Genomic DNA, 24,282 nt, shown 5'->3' with positions numbered 1-24,282 from the left:
AAAGAGTTTTTACAAAATATATCACCAAAGCAAAAGAAAAAAGTGCTGTTTTACCAATTAAATTTGTGACAGGTCAAAAATGATAACGATCGTCAAATTGAACATATTGTGCTTGCAATTTCTTGACTACTCAGCGTATTCTGCAAGTCTGGGGTCCATTATCTATTAACTGTTTGCAGACCCCAAAATACTGCTGCAGCGCAGGAGATCCAAAGTCAATCCATTTTTCTTATTTTGGCCAGAAGTTAAAAAAAAATTCACTACATCCGAGATTTCTTAGGTCTCCGATAATTTATATATTTGCCACATCCAATACAAACAGGAACAAAAGGCACAAAAAACAAATCAATATACAGATGGATTACGCAAGCGAATCTTCAATAATTTAATTTGCGGTCATAACAAATGGAATAAGTGCATAAATATGAGCTTTTCAATAACTTTTGTCGTTGTTTCAAAGTATCTAAATAAATAAAAACTTTACAAAAGTACTTAGTTAATTTAATTACCAATGCAGATTTTTTTGGATAAATTTCAATATTCTAATGCAGGAAAAGCTAAAAAATACATACGTACTTTTGTGGTGGCGAATTCTGATGAGCCGAAAAGAAAACTTGGCTTCCACCCCATGATAATGGAGAGTCACCTTGTCCTACGCCAAACCAAAGTTTATTCTTTAAAGAGTACAGCTTCGCTTGAACTTCCGCTAACTGTTTGGTAATCTCGTTTTTTCTTTCCAAGTGAATCCTAAAATGATAAAAACTTTAGTTATAAATTTATACGTGTGGTGTATATTAATCCTCAGGGTGGGAGTCAAATTGTAAAAATATTTGAGAAAAAGCCAGGTACGTCAGAGTCAATAAAAAAATTATTGGGAGAAAATAAAAGTAATCTCTTGGGATACCTATGGAAATGTTATTAATTCTTTCGATTTAAATTTCTGTATAGAATGCGTTGGATGCAATGATGAATTTCGCTAAATCTTAGGGCTCTTTTTCCATGTAATATATGCGTTTCGATAACTTTTATTAAAAAAAAGTGAAATATAATATAATGTCTCCAAAAAAAAATCTAGTATTTTCAAAAATTTTAGACTATTTTTTAATTCTACTTACTTGGGCTGGGAGGTCTTGGCTCGTTGCGTGGTACTTTGACAACAAGGAATCTTCTCATTTGCGATTAAATCAAATACGGATAAACTACTTTGGGATGCCATAGTCGTTTTTTTGTAATTTACTTCACTATCGGAATGTTCTGCATGAGTCTAAAAATGTACGGTACATTAATGCTGGCAAATAAAACTAGGGATTGGGAAACAAAAAAAAAAACATGCAGAGAACATTTCAAGTCCCAAAAAATAATAAGAGATTTAATATATTTTTTTATAAAATAAAAGCTGAGGTATAATAAAGTAGTAAAAAAATATATTAAAATATAGTGTGACAGCGATTATAAACAAATTTGAAAATTATGATAAAATATAATTTCACTTCTAGAAATTCTTTTGTTATATAAAAAATATTTTGGATTTTACCATATACCTCTAATGGTTTATTACGTACTATTTAACATTTACGACTATTTTTAAATTAAATTATTCTTAGCAGTTTCAAAAAGAACACACTAAATAATTACCTGAGATCGCCTTTTAACAATTTTTTTCTTCTTTTTTCTCTTCCTGAATACTTTACTAGGCATCTTTATAATTTTTTCTTCCTCGTCATCTTCTCCACTTTCTGACGAACTACTATCTATATACTCTTTATCAGAGAGTGATAGTTTTAGTGTCGCCTTGCAAATCTAAATAAAATATTAAAGACATTATTAAATAGGTCAAATTAATTATTGAATTGTATATTTGAACTAAATAAAATATTTTAGCCCGATAAGCGATCAGAAATCAACACACAAAACGTTAAATATTATATCTTAAAAAAATAAATTGTCATTTTTTTGAATTAGTAAATAGGTACTAATTAATCTTAAAATGAACCCAATGCTGGAACAACGTTGTAACCGCCAAATATTGTTTTGTTGGGAAATCGACAAAAAACGAAAAATAACAGATTGCTTAATCAAATGAATTTAATATATGGCTAATATCAATAACACTAAAGAACTTAACCACAGAGAGGCATTGCAGACTTGACCACATACAGAATTCGGATTTACGAGAATATTTTCCTTATTTCAATAAAACAACGTTGTATATCTACGTCGGCTACAACATTGTTTTAGGGAAATAAGGCTGTTACAACGTTGTTTTAGGATTAAAAATACAGTTAAAGTTAAAGTTAAAGTGAAAAAATAATTTTTATTTTTCATGTCAATCAAAAATAAAACGAAACTACATATTTTCAGGCACCGCTTTTAATATTATGATAGAAATTGATATATTTTAATGGAATATAATCACACATATGTAATAAGTTGGCAAGTTTCTCTTTTTTGATTGGAAGAGGTTCATTAAAGGCCTCCCGTAGGTCATTCAGAGATACTTCAACCATCGTTTTCTTGGGTAATTTTAGCGAATACGACATCCATGGTTGAATTGTGTTATGGGATTTTCTTATCCGGGTACTGTTCGGGTCATCCGATGTTATTTGAATCCACACTTCCTGTATTATTTTGCATTTAGGATCCTTCCAAATTGAATTGTCTGCATCAATAAAATCTTTGAAAAATGTCTGATGCATGTAAATAACTGTGAAGGGATTGTTTACTTTTGATTTGGCGATCACATCTGCCCACTAGAATGGAACATAAACCGAGGAAAGTTTTTTGACCCTTTCAATCTGAGCAAAGTGTCTATCACAGGGTAAAAAGCTATGTCCACTAATCAAAAACTTTTGCTCCACCTGGGTAAAATATGTTTCTTTCAGTAATAGTCGAAGCAATGTTGTCATCTTCCAATTGTTATTTTGTCCTACGCGTCGGTCCGATCAAACCCCAAGTTTTCTTTCCTGCCCTCGACCAAGACGATTGAAATTTTGGGTGACATAAAATAGTAATGCCGATGCAATCTCAGTAGAACCTCGATGTGCCATTACTTCATGCCATAACATCATTGTAGCTATACTATTTTCCATATTATGAACACCTCTGCTCTGATAGAAAATGGACGAATGGGTTAGGTTTGAGCAAAAAAGTACTTACTGCAAATCTGTGCATAAAACCACATAATTAGGATTTATCTAAGCCATTTCGGTATCTTATCTTAATGCCTGGTAGCCTGCTTCTGCTCGCATGTGATGGATTTTACTTTCATTTTCGATTTCCCTTATTTCATGTTCATCGTTCGTTGAGCAAAGTTTCATGAACAGCTTGTCACAATATGAACAGGTGTCTGATCCGGGATGTCCAAAACGCAGGTTAAATTTACTTTTAAATATATCATAATTAAAAGTAAGATGATAAGTCCTTAATGAGACTTTACTTTGTGGGTATTTTTCCAAGAACAGTCTATACATTTTTGAGATGCTCGAATCAGCTGGGAGGCAGTTCTTTGTGGATGCATTTCTGCCATAATGATTTTCCTGCTGTGGAAATGAATTATTATGTTCACATATTTTCTCTGCATCTGTTAGCTTTAGTTTTTTTGGGCAATTCATATGCTTTCCACGTTGGTCAGTTATATTTGCACCAGATTTTATTTTATCCACAAGGCACTGAAGTCGTCTCTGGGTGATTGAGAATATATAACAAACTGTTGATTTGCATACGGGTATATTATTTATGGCGTATTTCACAGTGGTTTGGCGGCGGGATATTGCCTCCTCAACCCTCCTTCTCTTCGACTCTTGAATAGAAATAATTTGTGATAGGTATTGTGATTGACTATCATAACTTAGCAGTCTGAAATTTTGGAATAATATTTGGTGCTTTCCAACCAATAATTCAGCAGAGCACCCATTAAGCGACTGAGAACACTTGCATACACGTCTCTAAAAATTAACACTGGTACTGAATTTTAAATAGTAGGACCTTTAAATTAACTTACTTCATCTGGGGGTTTTAAAGCTCCTTTAGGGACATTTCTAGATGAAACGTAAGCGTCTGCACCGTTTTCTGGCATTCTGTTTCCAATTGTCAATCTGCATCTTTCGCCTTTTTCCCCTATTAATCTGTGTCATCACAGAGCTTGTCAAAATACCATCCATTTCGGCTTATAACAATGAACAGCGCACCTAACACACGTATTAATAAAACACGTGTCTGAAACTTTAAAACGTTGGCGGCACATACAACGTTGTTTCACAAAACAAATGAATTAGTCTAATTAAAATGGCGCCTAAAAACCACCAGAAAATTGTCCTTTGTCGACGGATTATTTAGGTCGCATACAACGTTGTTCCACGGAAATACCGTATTTACACATATTGGCGGTTACAACGTTGTTCCAGCATAGGGTTCGAATATTTCCAAGTTTAAGAGTAATCAATTATAACGAACCTTGGGTTTAAAGTTATCAAGTTCTTAATTATGAATCAAAGCTACCAAGCAATTTAAGAGTTAAAAGGGGCAACGAAATTTGATTTTTTGGCTAAATTGTAGGCCGTATACACATATTTGATAAATATAAAATAAAAATATATTATTTCTCTACAATTTATATTTCAAACAAATCACTTAAACGTTACAAAAATATATTTTTTAAACTTAATTCACAAAAGTTTCTGGATTCTTAATAAGAACTATTGGGGTAGAAATTAATACTAAAATGTTTAAATTAAAAAAAAAATAAAAGGATTTAAAATTTTTAACTGCAAAAAGTTTAACCACATATCGTCGGTTCCCTGCCAAAACAAGATAAGTAGATTTTTACCATTTTTAGGTTTAGTGCATTTTCGTAACCAAAATGTGGGTATAAATTTATTGCTTATAACCAGGTGTGGTAGCGCACATTCAACGCAAAATATTACTCATCTGGTTTTGAGCCGACGATATGTATGTAAAAGCTAGATGGCGCAACAAAAAAAAAATAAAAAATATCACCGAAAAAAAAATTTTAAATGCGGATATTTAAGTGTAAAATTCTTAAAATTATCCTAATTTTTAACCTTGAAAAATTCTAAGTTATTTAGAATATATTATGTTTCTTAAAAATTAAATAACTTAGGCATAAATAAAAAATAAAAACAGTAGGAAAACTCGAAATATTGCATTTATCTTGAATAATTGACTTTATGCAAAATCTATAATTTTTTTATATTGACGGTAACATTTATCAAAAATAAAAATAGTACGATTTTGCACTTCACCAAAACTTCCTCTTTTCCCTTAAGGCTTAAGTGTGAGAGTTTGTATATATTTCTAGATAGTGTAGGTCGTATGATATACTGACATTGTTTTTATTATTAAACACTGACTAAAGCCAGATGAATGTTTTAAACTAAATTAGTATAAACCGATAGTCATGTCATGCAGGAAGTATTTTATTAGTGATGGGACACTAATTCTAATTAAGGAGTCTCGAATTTTAATAACCAATTCTTGCAGGAAGTTTAATTTATACATTATAAGTTCATATCGTTCTACTTTTGCCTCAGCAAAGAAATGATGACAAAATCTCTGGTGAAGTTCGTCTAGCGGAGTATTTTTTACTGGCCTGAAGTCATCTTTAGTAATCCCAGTATTGAAGCGTAGGACTCTGAAGCTCTTTCTAACCGCCCAATCTCTAGATTACTTATAAAAAACTGGTAAAGAAAAGGGTCTAACATTACATTTTGTCCTTTAGCTTAATAACTAATAAGCAATGAGTATTTTAAAGATCAAAAGGGACCCATGATGCCACCAGAGTAGGACATGTCCAGCGGTGTTCTATGGTCTGTCCAAGCCTTTTGATTGTCTGGATCACAGATACTGCTTGCATAGCTCGAATTATATGGCTTTCGAGGTGTGGCTTACTCCTGGTTTAAATTTTATCTTAAGATCTACTCTCAAGCTATGGCGAATTCAACTCAAAGGCGTTTTGTCTCGGGAATTGACTGTGGATTTCCGCAGGGCTCTGTTTCAAGTCCAGTACCAGTATATGGTTTCATCAATGACCTTGTCTCTCTTAAAATCTCTGGAATCTTTACTATTTTTGCTGATTACATCTTAATATTTTCGAAAAACAGCAATCTAGCAAAACTTAAGCAAAACTGAAAGAGATTCTAGCAAACTAGTTGAAACTTATTTAAGAATGGTTCAATGCTAATCGCCTTTGCTTAAATTTTCGTAATACTCAGATCGTTGGGTTTAAGTGTGCTGTTGTAGAGCTGATGTTGGACGTATATGTTCTTACATATACTTTAGTAACTATTGTTCTTAGCGTGCTAATTGATGGTGAGTTGAATTTTAAAGACCATATTTTAAGCTAAAGTAAGAAACTCTTATCAACTTGCAAGAGAGGTATTTAAACCACAACTACTATTCATCTATTGAGTCTGTAGCCGGCAAAAAAATGTTAACAATGCAATAGTTGGGTTCAACCGGTTTGCCAATTTGAGCTGTATTATGCATACTTTTTAGTTTATTCCATTTGAATCTTAATAAAAAAAAATAAGACTGACAACAGGGCTTTTTTTTAAATGTTTAACAATGAACTTTTACGAGTATATCGCGAGAGCCGTAACATTTTCAATAGGTTAGGAAAGGAAAAAATAACCCGCTGCCATCCCACTGGGAATTATCGGTAAATGATGGTGTATGTATATGCAGGTATTATATTAGTTTAATTATCAATTTATTAGGAAATTTTAATAGTTGAATTATTAAGGAAAGGGAAATTTAGTATCTATATATTCATAAAATAATTATTAATTTATGACCTAAGCCTACCGTTAATCCTTTTGTATCCTTTTTATACCTTTTATTATTTACCAGTTATATTTCAAAGGGCTAATTTGATAACAGTACGTAAACCAAACATGTTTTAATCTAATTATTTATGATATATATTCATATTAGTAAATGGTTTGGAGTCAGGGTTATTATTTGCTTCTTTTATTAGAACCTGCTAATGTGGCCTTTTACCTACAGAGGTACACACCTACTATTTTAGAACCACCGATCTTTTTCTAAAAGTGTCTGTTTAAATTTTCAGTTATTGATAATCTTGTGATATCGCGTTAATTTTGTTCCTTGGTGCTTATATTAGTTTTTGTGCGGTATCGTAGTTTCTTAATCAGTAATATGGAACATGCTTTTGCTTTTAAGTTGCCCTTAAAAAATAAAACAGAACAAGCATCTTAGAATAGGGCGATCTACTATAATTAAAATTAGAAAAGAAGATCAACATCGACGTGAGTTTGACCCTACAGAGCCTTTATTGACTCCAGTAGAAATACTTGAGCGATTATCAGTACTGAAAAAAATTGACGATACTGATTTTGGCGTAATAAGAAGAATTATTGAGAAATTTTATACAGAATATAAAGTAATACCAACTTTTGGAAAGATAGTGGTGAAAATTAAGGAGAAAATTGAATTTCCATATGAAAAGTAATGGATTATATTGGAAAAGATGTCAATACTGGCGCAAACTTTTAATGGAATATTCGGAATAGCAGAAAACATTAGTTTGAGTGGTCGCTACTTGCGACTTTCGCTACTGCCGAAAACTTAGTTATCAAAGAGGATGATGATAAAAGTGATACTAGCTCTGATAAGTTAGCCGATTGGGAAAAAGAAAACATTTATTCTGATTCTGATTAGGAAACAATGACAATTTTTTTGTGTTTAGTGTTTTTTGTTTATTAGTATTAATTTAAGTAAAATTACTATTTGTATAATTATACATATATATTATTCATTATGTATAAAGTCTTATAAGTTAGATTGTAGTGTTTAATTTTGTGTTTTGTTTAATTTTTTTTTGTTTTATGATGAAAATAAAAACAATTAAAAAATTTACTTCAAATCGTGTTAAGTAAAAGTACCTTAATGAAATAGCATTATTAGTGTACCGCTAAACTCGGGAGCGTTCAGTTGTAGTGCGTTAGAGAGATATTTATATTTGCGGAGTATCAGTCCGCAGCCACTAGCGGCGTGTCGAAAATCGTTTTTAGTAAATAATTATTTTATTGCTAAAAGGTATATAAATATTGCCTATTTTTGATCTATTTACTAATAGTTTACTTTTCTTTAACCTTTAGAATGGCTTTGTATCAAAAGGAGCAAGACATACTAAAAAAATTAATGCAGGAATGTTTGGAAAATGACTCTGAAGAAGAATTGCCTCTGGATGAATCTGATGATGAAGAAGAACGCGTCGTCGAAACAGAGGTTTATGATCCTGATAGTGAACAGGATATTTCGGATACTGAAATTGAAGTAAATGAATACAATAAAGGTCCCTTTTTTAAAGGCAAAGACAAGACTACAAAGTGGCGAAAGCATTGTCCTTCAAAAGCTATCCAAACACTGGCCAAAAATTTGGTTACGCATTTGCCTGGTCCCAAAGGAGATTTAAAAAATCAAACATCTCCAATAAAAATATGGCAGCACTTTTTTTCTGAAGAGATAGTAAATACCATTATCCAGTATACAAATCAGCATATTGAATCCGTCCGTGGCAATTATTCACGCGAAAAAGATGCTAAACCCACAGATTCTGTTGAATTGCTTGCTTTGATAGGTCTCGTTTATTTAGGTGGATTGTTAAAAAAGCAGTCATTTAAATCCTGAAGATTTGTGGAAAACCGATGGCACTGGTGTTGAAATTTTTAGGCTTATAATGTCCTTACAAAGATTTCGCTTTTTATTAAGACATTTACGTTTTGACGATATGGAGACACGTGAAACTCCTAGAGCCATAGACAAGTTGGCGCCAAAAAGGGCTGTTTTTAATATCTTTATGCAAAAATGTAAATCTGGATTTACTCCATTTCATTATGTTACTGTGGATGGAAAACTAGAAGCCTTTCGTAGTCGGTGCAGTTTTCTTCAATACATACCCAGCAAACGGAATAAATATGGACTAAAAGTGTTCGCTATGTGTGACTCAAAGGTGTTTCATACATGTAGTATGGAAGTTTATGTTAGTAAACAACCTAAAGGCCCTTTTCAAGCTAGCAACTTTCCAGATGCTGTTGTACAAAGATTGTGTGAAACAATTAGAGGTACTGGTAGGAATGTAACAACTGATAATTGGTTTATCAGTTACAGCCTTATAGAGAATTTAAAGCAACATTTTAGGCTAACTTTAATAGGAACAGTAAGAAAAAATAAAAGAGAACTTCCGATCGAATTTTCACAACCCATAAATCGTCGAGAAAAAGCATCAATGTTTGGATTTAATGAAATCTGTACACTTGTATCCTATATACCCAAGACGAGTAGAAATGTTTTGCTAATGTCCAGTTTACACAAGGATAATGCTTTGGATTCTGAAAATGGAAAACCGGAGATCATTACAATGTACAATCAAACTAAAGGAGGGGTCGATACGGTGGATAAGTTATGTTCAGTTTATAATTGTGCCCGCGCTACTCGAAGCTGGCCGATGGTCATATTTTATAGTATGTTAAATGTTGCCGGAATAAATTCATTAGTTGTGTACAAAGCTAATGATCCAGATGCAAAAATAAAGCGCAAAGAATTTTTAAGTCAACTTTCATTCAAGCTTATTGAAGCTCAACTTAAAGCTCGTATAATAAAATTTATCAAACTTAGAATTCACGAGATCCTTGGAACAGAGACTGCAGAAAATCCAGTTGAAAATGTACCAAATCGACGCGGACGTTGTATTTTATGCGACAGAAAAAAAAATCGTCCTACCCGATATTTTTGCAAAAAATGCAATGCAGCTGTATGCTTAGAGCATGCTATCACCACATGTCCAGATTGCTTTGAAACAGCTGAGTGGGAAAATTGATCTTTTAGTTTTAGGTTTTTTTAATCCCGTTAGTTTTTTTTTTCTCTTGTATAATTACTTCCAATTATGTTAAAATAAGAAACAAACAGTTGAAATAAATGTTACTAGCGTTAAAATGTATTTTTTATTCAAACCAAAAATATTTTTAGTTTTTATTTTAAAAGAAATGATCCTTTTAGCTACAAATGGTTGCTGCGGACTCTGAGTCCGCAGCGACCACTATTTTTTTGAAAATGGGCGCGACCGCTGAAAGGTTAAGAAAGAGTACATTAATATAGGTGTACAAAATCAATTGCTTTTATTTTTGGTTATAAAAACAAAAAAACCAGGTAAGTAGAAAGCAAAAAGATAAAATATCCAATATTTTTTTAATTGATAGTGTGCGCCACTGAAAATGCCTGTAGAACAAGTTCGAAATGGGTTTTTTTACAGTATTTATGGCCTTTTTCCCCCTTTCGTCGCGGTTATAGTTACCGCAGATGAATAGTAGCGCCAAATTTTTACTTTGCACTGTTTGAGTCCTACTTGAACTATGGTATCCGATTCTACGATGTTTCTATTCAGAGACTCCTAAGTATGTTCTCCAGAAAAAAGCACTGCGATTTATTGTTAATATAAATCAGAGAGATTCTTGTCGACCACGTTTTGTAACTCAGAAAATTCTAACCCCTAAATCTCTTTTTAGTCTAGAGACATCTACTTTTCTTTTTTTAAAATCGCTGCACGCTTCAGACTTCTTCTCCTCTTTATAATACTTGTAAAAATGTTAATTTACCGCTACCTATTCCTAAGAATTTTTATGAAGAAATCACATTATATACGATGTCTTAAAATGTATATCTTCCCATATTAAATGTATGTCTTCCCACTGTTCGTCGTTTGTTAAATTGCATTTGACTTTATAAGATTTTTTTTGTTTTCTTTGCTTATTTTTTAAATTTAGGATTTCATTGCAAAAATTTATTCAAACCTTTTAACTAGGTACTTGTTGCAGTTTATGTTTCATTGTGTAAGTTGCTATATTCCATGCTTTATCGATACAAATTTATAAATTTGTTAACTAATATAATATCTACCATTTTCAATTAAATAATAATTTAATTGAAAAGTTTCCAAATTTTGAAACTAATTATATTTTTTGAGGGCCTAGTAGAGATTGTTATTAAAGTTTTAAGCTTAGATCTTTAATAGTAACGAGAGATACCTTTAAATAACAACTAAAATAGGACACAGTGTACTATAAGGCTTGGGTGTATATAAGGGAAAGACATAGAATGATGACTTTCAGTATATTTATTAAGATTAACAACATTAATAAAAGATTTAATAATTAATAAAATTAAAAAATATGTTAGTTTAAATAAATTTGTTTTATCGTCTGTTAAATAATTAAGGGGATAAAAAAGTTATTAAAAAATCATTACTTTTTAATATATTATTCAAAAAACAATTACAACCAATCTATCAAGCATCATCATCTTTATCATTACTTTCACAGTGCACCGTGCTGATCATAGGCTTTATACTAACTACAGTAACACTCTGTGCCTTTTGTGCTTTAGTCCACACCACTTTTTGTTCTACAATAGGGTCGCAATCATACTCAGGATGATCTATTTCATATTGCGTGTATTCTCTAATTTCTAGGTCATATTTTTTATTCACCGGTAGGGGTTTCCGAGGAGCTCCAGGGCTGCGAGAGGTGGTCTTGAGTTTCCTATTTGGAGACGAGTGAGTTGCTCGAGCGGATTTTTTGATCACCGTTGGTGATGGTGGTGGAGGTTGAGGTACGGGCATCTCCACCAACTCTTTTTCTTCTTGTCCAACTTCGTTGCTGCTGCTTGACGTATCACCTTCGTCACTAAATTAAAATATTTTAGAATATTTGTTTATAAGTTATTTTAAAGGCAAACAGTATTAAGAAAATATTAAGGAAAAGTAGCGATAAAAACAGGAAATAAAATTCTGAAAAAGAATGGTGGAAGTCAACTAAGTGTTTTGGCTAAAGTTTGATATTTACTCGTGCAATTATTGATAAGAACTAATGTACTATTAGGTTGATAAATATTTCTAAAATATAGACATTTATAAAATTTTATTGCAGATTTCAGGAAAATAGAGTTTATTTCATAAGCACTAGTAAGGTAGTATTTACTTCAACTTCAAATGGCGGCTTTTTAAGTGAACTATATTTATGTAATTCATTGAATTTAAAATTAATTCTTTAATTTTTAAATGAATTTTAATCATGTGAATATAGAAAAAATTGACAAATAAAAACACTTATATTAGTTTATCCTTCTTCACACCCATTTTATTAAAATTGTAAACAAGTTCTATATATAAGTCTATTGTGTTTTTAGTTTTACGCATGCTTTTATAAAATAGGTATTTAATAAACTAATTATTTAAATAAACTATTGGATTAAACAAAGTGCAGGATACATGATTATGAATATAAAGGTGTGAGAATGTTAAAATAAAGAGACTAAGAGCTACTGTGCAAATGGTAACAAGGACACTTACGTATAAATTTTTTTCATCATTAATTTTTGACGAAGTTATGAAATAAAAAATACAAAAGTTTAATCTTAATTATTTAATGATTATAATTTAATAGTAACTTTTCGATAATTTCTGTTTTTTATGATTTTTTAAATCTGTTTAAATTTTAGCAATACTAAGCTTTTTCTTCTAAATTTTAAATAATAGAGAAACTCTTTTTTTTAGTTTTACGTCTAAATTATTTAATGATTATAATTTAATAGTAACTTTTCGATAATTTCTGTTTTTTATGATTTTTTAAATCTGTTTAAATTTTAGCAATACTAAGCTTTTTCTTCTAAATTTTAAATAATAGAGAAACTCTTTTTTTTAGTTTTACGAATGGTTCTATAAAATTAAAATTAATGATTAAGATTAACTGGCAATTTTAGTATTTGATGTAAATATCCAAGATATTTTAAGATTTGTTTAATATTCAGTGTTTTTTTTTAATGAATTGTCATATCTGTTAAATTTTGTTCTGTTAAAGTTAAATTTTAGCAAAAATAAGTTTTTTAAAATAAATTCAAAGAAGTATAAAAATTATCTTTTTAGTCTAAAAAAAATCTGATACATCACACTAAAAATCTCGTTATGGATTAGTTAATTTTTGATAAAGAACCTTATGCTAAAAATTGCTTGAGTTTAAAAAATTTGGATTTGCAAAAACTATTTGTGATTGAAATAAATTGTTGAATTAAAATTATTTTCTAAAAACCGATAAAGAATGTAGTTTAAAGCTATTATCGCTTTCCAATAGGGCAACTTAAACGTTTATATATAATTATGTGAATTTCTTCTTTTACTTTAGTTAGTTCTTAATTTTTTATTATTTTGATGCAAAAATTGTCAATTCCGCCTGGAGTGGTTCTTTGGATCAACTGAGTAGTCTAAAGGCCATTTCTAGTGGTCTCAAACCCGGGTAAGAAAGAGGGGTTAAGCATAGGGGCTAATAAACCCTACATTGTAACAAAAATATTGTTATGAAAACCAACGCTTTGCCTCGGAATAGGACGGACAAAAGACGATGACCATCGCTATGTAAAAAGGATATGCGTATTGGAACCCTGACTGTACTAAACTGGTACATGCTTGGAGCAAAGCAAAAAATAATAGAACAGTTAGTCGGTATGGATAATATCATGGTAACCCAGCAGATCTGGTGGACAGACTGAGAGGACACCAACGGATTGGAAAGTCCACTGTATTTTATAGCGAAAGTTGAAATCAATGCCAAGAATTTGGAACTGGTTTTATCATACTAAAGGAACTAGTAGGATCTGTTAATGAGTGGATTAATCAAACTAGATTTGTACGCAAGTGGTATAACTATCCGATGTTATCTGAATACGCCCCAACTGAAGAAAAAAATTACAATTAAGTATTCGATAAACTGGAAACAACTTTGCACAGGAATAATATACAATAATGCTGGGAGACTTCAATACCAAAATAGAAAAAGAGGATACCTTTATACCAGACTGCAACGTTAACAAAATCCGCCTAGTAGACAGCATCCAACAACAACTTACTGATCAGATCAATAATGTTCGAACACAAGAACATTCACAAACAATCTTGGATATCTTACGATGGAGCAATAAAGAAGCAAATTCACCATGTCCTAATTAATGTAAGATACGGCAGGAATATAATTAACCAAATAGTTCAGCCGCCTACATGGAATACTGAAACAAGTAAATATGATAGCAAAAAACGGGAATCCCAAAAGAATCTAACAGCTCACCTTGAGTCAATATGCAGATAGGAGGATGTTGACAAGATATGGTGGAACATTATGAGGTGAGTAGCAGAAAGTACGCAAAAGATAGTGAGAAAGAAAAGGGCTAAAAGGAGGTAGCTATGAAGAGAAAATAAGGGTAAGAAACATGGCTTGACTAGAGATGCTGCAAAACCCAAGCAAAGACAATAGAGAAAAATACTGAAAAATAAGAACAACAGTACGAAGAACATTGAGAGAAAAGAAAGGAGCACATGAACAAAAAATGTTAAAAAAGTTAGAGACCAAGTTAGAAAATTTGTTCAAGAAGGGAGAATCATTAACGAAGGCTTCAGACCAAAAACTGACATGCTTCTTAAAATAGATAACGGAAGATCGGTAACAAATAATAGCGAGGTGATGGAGGTATGGAGAAGTTACTTTGACTAATTACTAAACGCACAACAAGACCAAGAGAGAGACAAGGTCACCTACAATACCGTAGAACCACTGGTCGAAGATCCAACTCTTGAAGAGGTACCTAATGATGGCGATCAGCAGGTCGAAAAGTAATAATGCATCGCACAATAATAATAATAATAATGCACAATATCAGCAGAGTGTATCAAATTTGATGGAAAAGCTTTTTCAAACACTTCCATAGGCTTGAAATTTCCAATTATTAAGAGACATCATAAAATAAATACTGAATATAACGTTTGGTCCCTAGTTCTATTCGAAATACTAACTTTCTACATAGAGCATCAATTAGATGACTACCAATCAGAGGTCAGAAAAAAGCGATTTACCGTAGATTAAATCTTTATAATCCGTCAGTTATTGGAAAAGTACTTGGAATACGATAAAGTCTTTACCTTAACTCTTTATTGACTTTACACAAGCGTATGACAACGCCCTGAGGGTGAAGCATTTAACAGCTTCTATGTTAAAACTAGGAATCTCAAATAAACATGTCAGGTTAACAAGGTTCAGCATGGAAGGCTCCGTAAGCACAGAGTATAGTACGAATCGGGCTTTAAACCTTTTTTACTATAATTAATGATCTAAAAGGAGACGCAATCTGTCTTAACAGAGCTACAGAAAAGGTAGTGAGGGAGGCAAAGACGGAACTTTTATCCAGAAAGATACAGAAACATCGTTGGAAACTTAATTGTGAGCCTAAAGGAAGAATTTATAAAAAACTAAATCTGCGACAGAAAATATATTCCAAACAGTAAATAAGAGTAACAACAAGTACATGACCACATCAAGAACTTAGTCGGAAGTTATCGGATAGAACAAAATGTAACGATCGACAACTTGAAAAGAGTCTATGAATTTAAAGATCTGGGATCTACTATCACGTCAGACAATGATAAGATCATCAAGGAAATTAATATCAGGATAATATCTAAAAATATATTTTGGACGATTAAAATTAGAATATATCATTCCATTGTTAGACCAATTCTGAGGTACGCCTGTGGGACTGCTTAGAATTGCAAAGAGAAAAATCCTACAGAGTGTATACGAGACTACAAGAAATGAAACTGTACACCAATATAGTAGACAGAGAAAAAAAATTCTGACATAGAAAAATGTTCATAAATATCATAAATGGCAGTTTTTCTGTAAAATTTCTATAGATTTACAGCAAAATGGTTTAAATTATTTAAGTTTTTAGATTGCCTGTTAAAGTATGAGAGATTAAACATATTGTTGTTCTGCAGAAATCTATCGATAATTTCATTTGAAATTTAGGGATTTTTTAAAAAAAATATATATATTTTATATAAATTTCTTAAACCCTTAATTTCTAATTTTCCTAATTAATTTTTTACATTTATTCATATTTTTATTAAAAACAATTAATTTAAAAAAAATCAAATCAAATCAAAAATCAATCGTTTCAACTAATTGTTAAAGAATTCAAATGATAAGAAGAAATATATTTCATCTGTATCTTGCATGGGCGATAAAAAAGGAGACATAAATATTAAATAGGATAATTAAAAAGAGTTTGTGCTAGGATTTCATTCTTACGACAAGATCACTATAAAACTCTTTAATTTCCTAGATGCCAGATTTTCATTAAGTTAAAAACTCCAGATATTATGTGAACATTTCTAGATTTAAAATGGTAAATTCCGATACTATATGGATATTTCCAAATAATCAATAGGAACCTTTGCCAAATCTTTCGTCAAACTCTACTAAGTAATATTTTCATTCCATTAATGAGAGTTAAATTTATATCTAAAGCTGATAGTATTTTTAATAAAGTAGGGCTCTAGAGGATATTTTTAAAAAACCAGTTTCCAAATAGTTGTTTAGTTATGTATTTCTAGATAGAAAGCAATAATTTTCAGATATTACGTAAAATTTACCTACTACTAGATATTTCCAGATATGGACGATAAATATTAAGCTTATAAAGCTTTTATTTTATAAAACCGATATAAAATGGCATTGCAAACATACTTATTAGCATTATACATAAGGCTTTTTAATTTAAAAGTAGATAATACTATTCAGAAGAGAAAAAAAATGAATATTTCAAATCCAAATATTAAAGATAAATGATCAGTCCATGTATTATTTTAGAAACTTGCCAGAACGCTCAGTTTATTCTATTACACAAAAACGTGATAAATTAAAAATAGGAAATAAAAATGTTTAATGAGTCTACTACTGTACAAATTGCTTACACGGATTATGACAAATAGACTTTCAAATAAATTAGATGATTATCAACCTCCTGAACAGACTGGATTTAATAAAGTCTTACGTGCAATTGAACATATTTAGTTCACCCGATCATTAGTAGAAAAATTCAACGAATACAACAAACCACTCTATCTTGCTTTTGTTGACTATATTAAGGCCTTCGATTCCGTAGAACTATGGGCTATCTTTGAAGCCTTGCCGAATATAAAACAATGCTAGACTTGATTCGAGGTATAAAGGTCTATTGAAAAATATATATAGGAATGGAAAAGAAAGGGCATAAGAGTTGACGGGAAATATCTAAACCATCTTTGCTTTGTGAATGATGTTGTGCTTGGCAGTAAGGATATTGGTGAATTATCAAGTCTATGAAAAAGCCAAAGATTACGTCTATCTGGGACATATTATTCAACTGAGAAAGGAAAATCAAAGCGTCGAAATTAACAGACAAATCCAACAAATATGGGCAGCGACCCACAGCTTACCCTATCACATATACTAAAGGATAAAAATACCCCAATAAAGTTGAAAGGAAGTTCAATACTTGAGGGCTCCCCGTTATGACTTACGGAATGGAAACAACTACTCAAAATATACTTAAAATAATGCAAAAGGCCATCGAACGAATGATGTTAGGACTAAGTCTTAAGGACCATATTACAAATAGAAATTAGATAAAGAACCAAAGTTAAGGACATCATAACACGTATAACCCAGTTAAAATGAAGCAAAGTTAATACAATGGAGAACCCGACTGCACAAAAGAAGTATTTATAAACTACAAAAGTTTGGTAGTTTATTAATACTTCTTTCAAAGAAGGTTGGTAAAGCTTGGCATCAGATAGCATAAGACAAAGTAGCATAGAAAATGGCAGGGGATGCATATGGCCAAGAGTAGACTACGAAGAACTATTTAAAGAAACAGATTAGGGCAAACCTATTCTTTCTAAGTTATATAATACCGAAGATACCAGACACTTTGAAATATTATTTTTAATTATAGTATAAATTATCTTTTTTATATGAATAGGAAATTTCTTAAACAGTCTTACACCTATAACGAAGATTCTTTTCAAAAAGAGCTAGATTGTAATCACGCACTTGCAAATTGGTATTAAATCTTAACCTATACGCATGCAAGTCTTGCAATACTGTTCAATTTTTTAATTTACACAAATCAATATTTCTAGTACATAAAAACTTCATTCAAAATACTCGAAATTTTCTTTTGGTCTGTTCTAGAAACATCTCTCATATGCCTGAGCTTCTAAAAATATCTGTATTATAAAATAAAACAATAGTTATTGATTCTGTAGCTGCAGTATAGCTTTTATAGCTGCACAAATAAAACTCTAAGTTATGAAACAACAATATTAGAAGAGATTTTGCTTCTCTGTACATAACTCAAATGGCTATGATACAAAGTTTTTTAAACATAAACTGCATTGAGGGTATAATAATCAGAAAATATGTTTTATAGCCATTTAAATTATGCATTGAGAGTATATGCATGGGACTTTTAAATTCTCCAGCTTTTTTTCATACGTATAGAATATAAGAAAAAATAGGTGATTAAGCGATCATGTTTTAACTTCTTGCAATAATTGCTTGATTATTTTCCTTTTTAGAAACACAAACAATATTCACAGGATTTATGATATGATATTTTATATCATTTATATCTATTGCCTTGTAACGTCAATATTTTAATATTCTTTCATATAGGCTCATTGTTTTATAAATAGGAAAATATTGACAATCTTGTCATTGGGAAATAAACAGCTACAATATTTTAATAGTGTATTTTACTGTTATACCTGAAGTATAACGTCGTTAATTTAAACGGAACATACTATATATTTTTAGTTTTCGTTAAATGCAATATGTGTGGTTAAGTGGTAGCCCTCCATTGCTACTTACTAACCTACTGTAGCTCAAACCTCTTTCTCAGAAAAACCCATAATTATATTTGGTCCCATACAGGAACAGCTGCTAGTTCATAAATGTACTAGACAGAAGAAACAAACAGGCTGTGATTTTTTATATATTGTATCTTAATTATTTTTAAATATAAAAACTATGATAGATTTAGCACAGTACATATACAGTGCGACAAGTTATGAAACAATAATATTAGAAGAGATTTCGCTTCTCTGTACATAACTCAAATAGCTATGATACACACTCTTTTATATATAAACTCTTTGAGGGTTTAATAATCAGAAAATATATTCTATAGCCATTTAAATTATGCACTGAGAGTATTGAATCGCTGATTGATAGTTTAGAATGTGATAAATTTTACTTATCCTCGGAAAATCTTATTAGAGTTACTGATCGAAAGCATAATTTAAGTGATTTAGATTAAGAAAGTAATACAGTTGTTATTTATTTTGCGGCTGTAATACAGATTTTTAGCACGTAGTATATTATTGAAATAAAATTTTCAAAAAGAAATTCTGAAAATTTCAACGGTTTCGACAGTTTCTACAGGAAGGCTAGTTGATGATATATTAAATCAAAAGCCTTACTCAAGTCCATAAAAAGGCCAATACACTTTTATTAAATTTTAGGTATTAATAAAGTGGTTAAAAGTGCTAAAAATTGCATTACCGCAGTACTTTTTGCTTAGTATTGTAAGATCCTCACATAATCGCAAAAAAAATCTCAAAATCAAATCGCAAAAGAAAATTTGAGACTGACTATACTCAGTAGAAAAATAGAGCAATAATTATCAAACAATATTTTATCACCTGATAATTAAAGGCATTGTATATACTATGTAATTCTTCGTAATATTTACATGAAATAATAGTAGCTATAATTTGAATTATTAGTGTCAAAAAATAGTATTAGAACAGAACAGATATAGTCGGTATAACAAATATCTAGAAATTTCCTCTTAGTCTCTGAAAATATTTGCTTGATTTGTAAAATGTGTACTTTTTACCTTATATACTTATATTCATTAAACATTTCTAGATAATAACCTATAACAAGAATAAGTATTGTAAAACTTTGTTATTTAAAAATATGAATACATCAAATGTTCACTCATTAATCTAAATTTGCTTATAAATTTTAAAAATATTTTAATCACGGTCTTATTTTAAATGCCTTATCCTTACATTATTAACTATTCAAGTGTAAATTTTTAGATACCGACTGAAAATTTGTAAATAATATTTAGATATTTTCGAATAATGAATCGAAATTATGAAAAATTATATTTGTAAGACTTATATACGAATAATTTAGCCAAATTTACCTTATTGGTATCCATTGGTTAGCTTAAAATTTATTACATATTATCTAAAAATATTCTCTTATTGATTATTAGGATTTTCCTGGATTTAATAGGAAAATTTTACTCGTATTATCTAGAAATTTCCGTTTAGCCACTAAAATTAAAGTTATAATAATAAATAAAATTAGGGTATTCTAACACTCCTGATGATTTTAGCATCTATTTTTGCAAAATTTTGGATAGTTTTGATATTATTAGAAAGGCATCATAAATAATCTTTCTGTTGATAGTTTTCTTGTGGCACTTACAAATATTTCTGAAAACATTATTATAGTATAACACTGTCAAAATAATATATTTTTTTGTTTGAAAAAAAACATCTTTTATAAGACATCGTGTATAATTTCTAAAGTTTACCTTATGAGTTTCTCTATCATAAGCCTGTCTAAATATGAGAAAAGTAAAATAATAATGAAGGTAGCATGTGCAAGTAACACTGATGCCAGTATAGACGAAGACAGGAAAAAACACAGGCTAGCATTTCGTCAAAGGCTAAGAGCAACCCTTTACCGTGTTCGAGTCGTCAAAAGTTGTTTAACTCTAAAGGATTTACTTGGGAAGAAGTAATTGTGTGTCTAAGGTGCGGAGGTGGAGTGTGACGTTTGCCTTTTGACTTTTTCCTATACCTCGAGTAATCGCTGAGGGGAATGTTGGTCGGCTCATCTGCGTTTGATCCTTCTTTAGTTAATCTTTCCACTATTTTTACGCGGAGTTTCTCCTAAAAATTAAAAAAAAAAATCTTAAATATGACAATATCTTTATTTCAATTTAAGTCAATATATAAAAGTTTTTTCTCCTTCATATAAGGGATCAAGTTATAATTTTTTTCCATTTACTTATAATATTCTTTCATTAAACTTATAATGAAAGTACACACATTTAAATGATCTAGGGGACTTGGAGATTAATTTAATTACGTATATTCAAATGAATGTTTTTTAGTATATATTACGGTAATTAACCAATTTACAAAATAAATATAGTATATAAAATATTCAACAAAATAAGATTTTATATCGCAATAAGGCACTTGAAGTATTAGTACTATCATTAAATATCTAGCATAAATAACAGATGACAGGTAACATCAATAAAAATAAATAAAATATAAGAACAACAATGGTTTAAAACAGAGTAACTGCAATAGAAAAGAAAACACACTTTAAGCAAAGTCAAGATATAAAATTATATTGCACTTAAGTAGATTTTAAAACTCGTCGAAGTGAACTCAGAGAACAATGAAACAAATCTATGCTGACATTATTTGAGTTAATCATCATTCTACCTATTGCACAGTTTTCAACATACAATGTACGATGTTGTTCAAGGTAGAATAATCTAATCTGTCTGAGCACTGTAGTAGGAGGAACATTTAAATTAAGCTGACACAACAACTCAGGAGTCTGTATTACATTGTTAAGAATCTTGTATGTTGTGACAATATCGCAGTTTTTACGTCAAGTCTCCAACTTTTCAATGTTCAGCAATCTATACATTTCACTATAGTTAATATCAATACAAGGAATATTAAGCTTGTAAGCAATGTATCTTATGAATTTACGTTGAACTTATTCTAAACACATTATATATTTAGCATAATAAGGTCACCATATATATGAATTCGACTCAAGTTGACTGCGAACCAATGAAAAATACAGAAGTTTGATGGAAACAATACTGCTGAAATTATGAGTGTGCCTCTTAATAAAACCCAACATTTTGTAAGCCTTATTACACAGGTTTTCAATATTCTTTGAAAAAGCTAGTCTGCAATCAAAAAGTACCCCAAGATCACGCATCTCTGAAACCTTCTCAATAAGTGAACTCATTAGATGGTACTGATGAAATGGTGGACTAAAACTCCTAGTAAATTGAATATATTTGCATTTTTTAGCATTTAGGACCATTCTATTGTTCTTGCACCATAATTCAAATTTGTGAAGATCAGAACAAAGTTTATGATGTGCCAAGTTACTGTCCATAATTCTAAAAATCTTAACATTATCAACAAAAAGCAACACATTACAATAATCAAAACAATGAACAACATCATTAATAAAAAGATTAAATCAAGAAGGGGCAAGATGGGCACCCTGAGGAATCCCAGAAGTCACTGGAAAAGGACTAGAATAAAAGTTATTTATATTTACAATCTGTGTTCTTCCAAACAGATATGATTTCAACCAGGCCAAAAGACAACCACCAATGCCATAGAGTGACAACTTTGCAACCAGGAGAGAATGATCAACCCTGTCAGAGGCCTTGGAAAAGTTAGTATATATGGAATCATCCAAGGCCCCCGACAAAGCTGTTTGGTAAAGCAACAAATTAGTGGTAATGGACCTTTGAAAATGACAATGTTCTATAATTAATAAACGTAATTTATATTGGAAACAATTTTATTTATCTAAAAATAAAATGGCGTTCTTAATGTATGTATAAAAAAATTAAAAGTTAAACCTTAGTAATATTTCAAAGAAAAATGAGTGAATAATAATCCCTTACCTTCCTGGAAATTCATAGTTATTTTTTTTAACGTTTTTTTTACTTTTGTATATGATATAATATATGTCAGCCTCAACTAGTATAAAAGATTGTAATTTAACAACTTGCAAATAACTAAGGAATAAATTAATGAAGTGCGAGAAAGATGCATTTTTTTTAATTCTGATTTTTCTATTTAAAAATCTTACTACTATAGGAGATTATACGGTAACTGCGAATTTCTAGGCATGTTAAAATAATTCATGGCCAAATTAAAAAAAAATACTTTTGTAAATTTTTATATATTTTATTAAAATTTTGCAAGCTTCCTATAGGCATTAATTTTTGTATATATAGTTTTAAGAGAGAATTATTCAATATTATATATACATAAAACAAATTGTTTGGACTTTAATTTGGAATTATAATGACGAAGTCTGTTGAAATATTTGTTAACAAAGAAATAACATCTTATCATACTAAGGCATAATTTGGTGGTTATTAAAAATCTTGAAATAAGTTGACCACCTTAAAGAATTTTTTTGTATATTGATGATCTATCTCAAAGGCAGCATTAATTAAACTGGCTAAAAACTTTGTTAATTGATAAGTTAAAAACTCGATAAAGTATCAATGGAACATCTTTTTTGTGAATTTTTGGTATAATTTTATTATTTTATAATTTTAGAAAAATATTATTATTACTTTTTAGTTTTTTTTCTTCTTTTTTAAGAACTAATGACAAAATAAATTTATTAAAAATTTTGTTCTTTCTGTTTTGTATAGTCACTATTGAATCTTTATTTATTTTTATGTACGAGTTTTAATTTGATCCCTTTAGTTTTACAATTATTCATGTTTTCTTCTAAGTGGGTAACTTGCCAATACATGAAACGTATTTCTACATTCAAAATAAAAAAAATTTAATTGAAATGGCCTAAACGTTTTTTCAATTTTTAGGCAATACCTGCTTTTGTTAGCATTCCAATAAAAACAACTTGTGTGTGATTATGAAATATTTACTTATGATATATTTATACCTTGTCATTATTAAAAATTAAAATATCTTTAGTTTACATACATTTTTAAAATATTGCAATTATACCGGTGGTAGTAAGTAATTGGAACTTGTAAAATTTTAATTTTTAAATAAGGAACTAAGGAAGAAGTAGCTTTGAGTCTTTTGATTATATTATAAGGAATTACGGGATTTAATCTATTTTTATCCCAAATAGTTTATCCACGCTTTTTTAGTTAGTGAATCTAACTTCAAAATTTCAAAGTTAAATGTGATTGTCTTTTATGTTCAATCTTTGTTTAAGACCTCATCATCATATCCATCATCCAATCCATCCATTGTTTGTATTAAAATAATTAAACTTGCAAAAACTCACTTTTCTAGGATCCTCATCGTAAAAGTCCAGCAATGTCTGACAGAAAGACCTTCCCATTAGCTCATAATCCTGCGTAGTAAAATGAGTGTCAACTCTGGCACTCAAAGTGGAACCAGCAAATGAAGCTTCCAAGGTATAACTGTTTGCTATACCCATCATCCACATAACGACTCTGCCCGTCCCTTCTTTAGCTTTCTGAATACGAAATTTGCAACTTTCAAAGGAAAACTGCAAAGAGAAAAATAAA

General features: G+C 30.2%; 1 protein-coding gene across 4 annotated transcripts in view; it reads right to left on the bottom strand.

The window, feature by feature from the left end:
• LOC126740976 (cytosolic carboxypeptidase Nna1-like) overlaps nt 1–24,282 on the bottom strand; it is an 80,470-nt gene that overhangs the window by 3,918 nt on the left and 52,270 nt on the right. For all 4 annotated transcript variants that reach the window (XM_050447189.1, XM_050447187.1, XM_050447190.1 and 1 more), the window contains exons 11-16: nt 24,036–24,263; nt 20,784–20,875; nt 11,525–11,720; nt 1,636–1,800; nt 1,116–1,264; nt 577–747 (exon numbers count right to left, since the gene is read on the bottom strand). In XM_050447189.1, the coding sequence (XP_050303146.1) occupies nt 577–747; nt 1,116–1,264; nt 1,636–1,800; nt 11,525–11,720; nt 20,784–20,875; nt 24,036–24,263 (1,001 nt within the window). The remainder of the gene's footprint in view (nt 1–576; nt 748–1,115; nt 1,265–1,635; nt 1,801–11,524; nt 11,721–20,783; nt 20,876–24,035; nt 24,264–24,282) is intronic.

This window comes from Anthonomus grandis, chromosome 10 (genome assembly GCF_022605725.1).
Source record: "Anthonomus grandis grandis chromosome 10, icAntGran1.3, whole genome shotgun sequence".
Lineage (NCBI taxonomy): Eukaryota > Metazoa > Arthropoda > Insecta > Coleoptera > Curculionidae > Anthonomus > Anthonomus grandis.
The sequence above is the reverse complement of the archived record's forward strand: the minus strand, read 5'-3'. Positions and strand labels throughout refer to the sequence as shown.